Genomic DNA, 3,500 nt, shown 5'->3' on the forward strand with positions numbered 1-3,500 from the left:
TTTTATTTCCAAAAAAATTGAAAAATCTAATTTTTATATTTTAAATAAAAAAATTTTACATTTAAAAATACCACCTTTATAATTTATAATTCTAAAAAATACCATTTTTACCTCGACATAACAAAATAATTTGCGTGATGTTTATTGTATTAGATTTTTAAAATGTAAATAGTATCTTGTATATATAGGATGGTATTATGAAAGTGGGTATGCGGCAATGCAAATTTCCAAGTGTTACTCCTACTTCTTTGTTGTTGACAACTAATACTTTTTGAATAATTACACAACTTACTTTATTAAATATGAAGAAATTAATTAAAGTGGGACTTTATAATTTAATATGTCACGATGTTCATATCACTGGGCCACACTGGCCTTTTCATTCACCCTTACATTTATTTCATCAGAAAGGACATTGGATAATAAACATTTAAATTCCATAATCTATAATGCGTGCTGATAAAATTTCAGGGTATAGTTTAGTGATGCAGATCTGCAAACAGAGAGTTAAACAGTTGACACGTTACGAACTCGTCAGATAATAACTCATATATATCTCATTCTGAACAAAAAGTGTATTAATAATTTAATATAGTTGTTTCTAAATAAGAAATATATATAGAGAGAAAATAATAACATATTATATTAATTTTTCTGAATAATAATTTAAGTCTCTGACTTAGCTGCTATGTGTGGTGGAGTTTTTATAATTATCAGCATTATTCTGCAACATGAACTACTCTGACAAAAGTCTCTTTAACGATCATGGAATTTTGGAGCCTTATCAGAGTTATTTGGGTTCCCAAAGGGGACTCTCCCTCCTCTCATCAAATAAAAGAAACGACTCGCATAGCAATTTTCTTTTTCTTTTTTTTTTTTAAATATAAAAAATACCATTATTTATATGTGTATGTGTATGTGTATGGAGTTTAAGTGGATAATAACCTTATTTAATGTGTACTGAATTTTTTTTTTTCGTAATAAATCCATTATATACATAGAGCGGGAGAAAATAAAGTACGTTATATTGGTATAGCAATTAATAAATTTATATTTTTAAATAATGGCATTTTTAAAATTTAGCAGTTTGAATTGTATATATATATATCATATAAGTTATTTGTACAATTTTTTAAGTTAAAAATGTAATTAAGTAGTTTATTTTAAATCGTATTAATGTGAAATTTTATGTTTATAATTTAGAAGATATGAATTTCATACTTAAAAATAAACTATTTTTTTTTATTAAAATAGGGTACTCAACATTGTTTTTCATTTGTCTTACATTTGCTAATCCTAGCCAATTCTCTTTTTCTTTAACTAAAAATGTTAGTCATTTAATATTTTTCAGAAAAATATATTTGATTACTATAGTTTAAGACAAATTGTATTTGGAATAAAAAAAAATGATTTGATTCGAAATAAATTGAAAATAAATTATTATATTTAAGATAGTTATATAAAATAAAATAACATTTTACTACCGGTGGTTAAACCTTTATAACTTATTCAAATATTTTAATTTTAATCCAAATTCTTGAAAAATGAGAAGATTTAATTAAAACAAGTGTTCAAATAAATTTATAAAACATATAATAAGATCAATCTAATTCTTATTATTTATCTATTCAAAAAAATAATTTAAAAATAAAAACAATACCAATTTCACTTTATTCTAAACACACTAAAAGAAAATTAATTAGTCCCATATTTCTTGGGTTAGTAATTGAGGCTGAAAGACATACAAATATAAAGGGGAAAACAACAAAAGCAGGAAAAGCTATGGACTAATAATTTGTCTTGATGATGATGATAAAATTCTAATAAATCAAAACGAGGCATTAACATTTTTCTTAGATAACAACAATAAGAACATATAAATGTCTCTAGCTAATGGATGGGGATGAAATAGTTACAAAAAAAAAAAATGAAAATGTAAGCTAATAATAAGAGCAGTGCAGAAAATATAAAGAAGACATTACCATGTACTGTCACAACTCAGAATTCACAATGCAATAATGAATGTATGTCTCTGAGTTGAGTTCATTGAAACACAACACAAAACCCCAAAAGCAACCTCATATGAGTCCTTTGTTTTTGTTGTTCATCTTCCCTACTAGCCTACTACACTAGTGATCAGTCAGAGTAGATGATGGGCTTGCTCTCTTGTACGGTCTTGTTTTCATCAACACTGAACAACCCATCATTGCTAATAACAAGTTGTTTAATCACCTCTAAATCATAGTCCAATGGGTTTGCCGTTTGGAACAGCCACTTGTCTAGCTTCTCTGTCCACTGGTTATTATTATTAATACCATCATGATCAACCACCATAGCCTGCTGCTGCTGCTCTTCATGATGATGAAACATGTGATGATGATGATGAAACCCCATTTCTTCTTTCTTGATCTCCCTCCCACCATGGCTACAGCTCCCATCAGATGAACTGCAACTCCCTTCACTCCCAAACATAGGGTAATACTGTTGCATGGGGCTCATCAATGCTTGCTGCTGCTCTTGTTGTTGGTTTTGGTAGAAAGGGAGACTAGACATTATTGGTGATGTTGCAATGGTGGTATTGTAATTATAATAATTAGTACTAGTTGAAGGAGGAGGAGCAGTAGTGAAAGACATGCTTGGTGGAGTAGTAGTAGTTGTAGTGTTGTAATAGTAGTAGTGATGATTATTATTATTATTATTATCTGTTGTCATATGTGCAACTCACAAAGATCTCTTTTCATTTTACCTCTTTTAGATACATGGATATGATGGACATGAGGGTATGTATATAACTATATACCTGCTACCTGCATTAGCATAAAGACTGCAGATTATTCTGTCTTCCTCGTCTGAGAATTCACCATGCTTAATGTTAGGCCTCAAATAGTTAAGCCATCTCAATCTACAACTTTTTCCACACCTCTTTAGACCTACATATAAAAAATAAACCATCTTAATTATTATGTAGCTACCTAGGGACAAAAAAAGGTTCATGTATGTTATTATTATTACCAGCTTTGTGAGGAAGAGCGATCCAGTTTCCACCAGTTCCATGCTTGTCTATGTACTCTTTCAGCTTTGTGTCTTCTTCAGGTGACCATGGCCCTCTCTTCACATTTGCCTTGTCACAGCAAGGAGCTCTTCCCATTATTTCTCTGATCTTTTTCACGATCCAAATTTCAAACTCAAACTTCTCTGGCTACTACTGCTTCTTTCTCACTTATAATAAGAGACCCTAGTTTTTCAACACTTAGAAAAAATTATTATAAACAAATTTCTCATGATAGCGAACTGATCGAAAGCATCGACAAGACGTTTAATTCATTTTTTATTACACGGTTTAATTTAATTTTCCACTACACATGCGTGCTTTTAAGTCGTCTTATTTAATCCAAATACACTAAAGTCTAAAGTAAGTACACTTTTTTTTTTTTTTTTTTTTTTTTTTTTTTTTTTTTTTTTTTTTTTTTTTTTTTTTTTTTTTTTTTTTTTTTTTTTTT

At 28.8% G+C, this 3,500-nt stretch overlaps 2 protein-coding genes across 2 annotated transcripts; both read right to left on the reverse strand.

Annotated features, from left to right (window-relative positions):
* On the reverse strand, window positions 1,782-2,712 carry LOC107610420 (homeobox protein 10-like). Its single transcript, XM_016312473.2, has one exon. The coding sequence runs from the start codon at window positions 2,710-2,712 to the stop codon at window positions 2,137-2,139; it is 576 nt and encodes a 191-aa protein (XP_016167959.1). The 3' UTR covers window positions 1,782-2,136.
* Window positions 2,731-3,295, reverse strand: LOC107610418 (transcription factor RAX2-like). Its single transcript, XM_016312472.2, has 2 exons — window positions 3,013-3,295; window positions 2,731-2,930 (listed from the first exon to the last, which is right to left on the reverse strand). Exons 1-2 carry the CDS (start codon window positions 3,146-3,148, stop codon window positions 2,752-2,754), a joined length of 315 nt encoding a protein of 104 aa, XP_016167958.1. The 5' UTR covers window positions 3,149-3,295; the 3' UTR covers window positions 2,731-2,751.

The sequence above is a fragment of the Arachis ipaensis genome, chromosome B08, assembly GCF_000816755.2.
Source record: "Arachis ipaensis cultivar K30076 chromosome B08, Araip1.1, whole genome shotgun sequence".
Taxonomy (NCBI): Eukaryota; Viridiplantae; Streptophyta; class Magnoliopsida; order Fabales; family Fabaceae; genus Arachis; species Arachis ipaensis.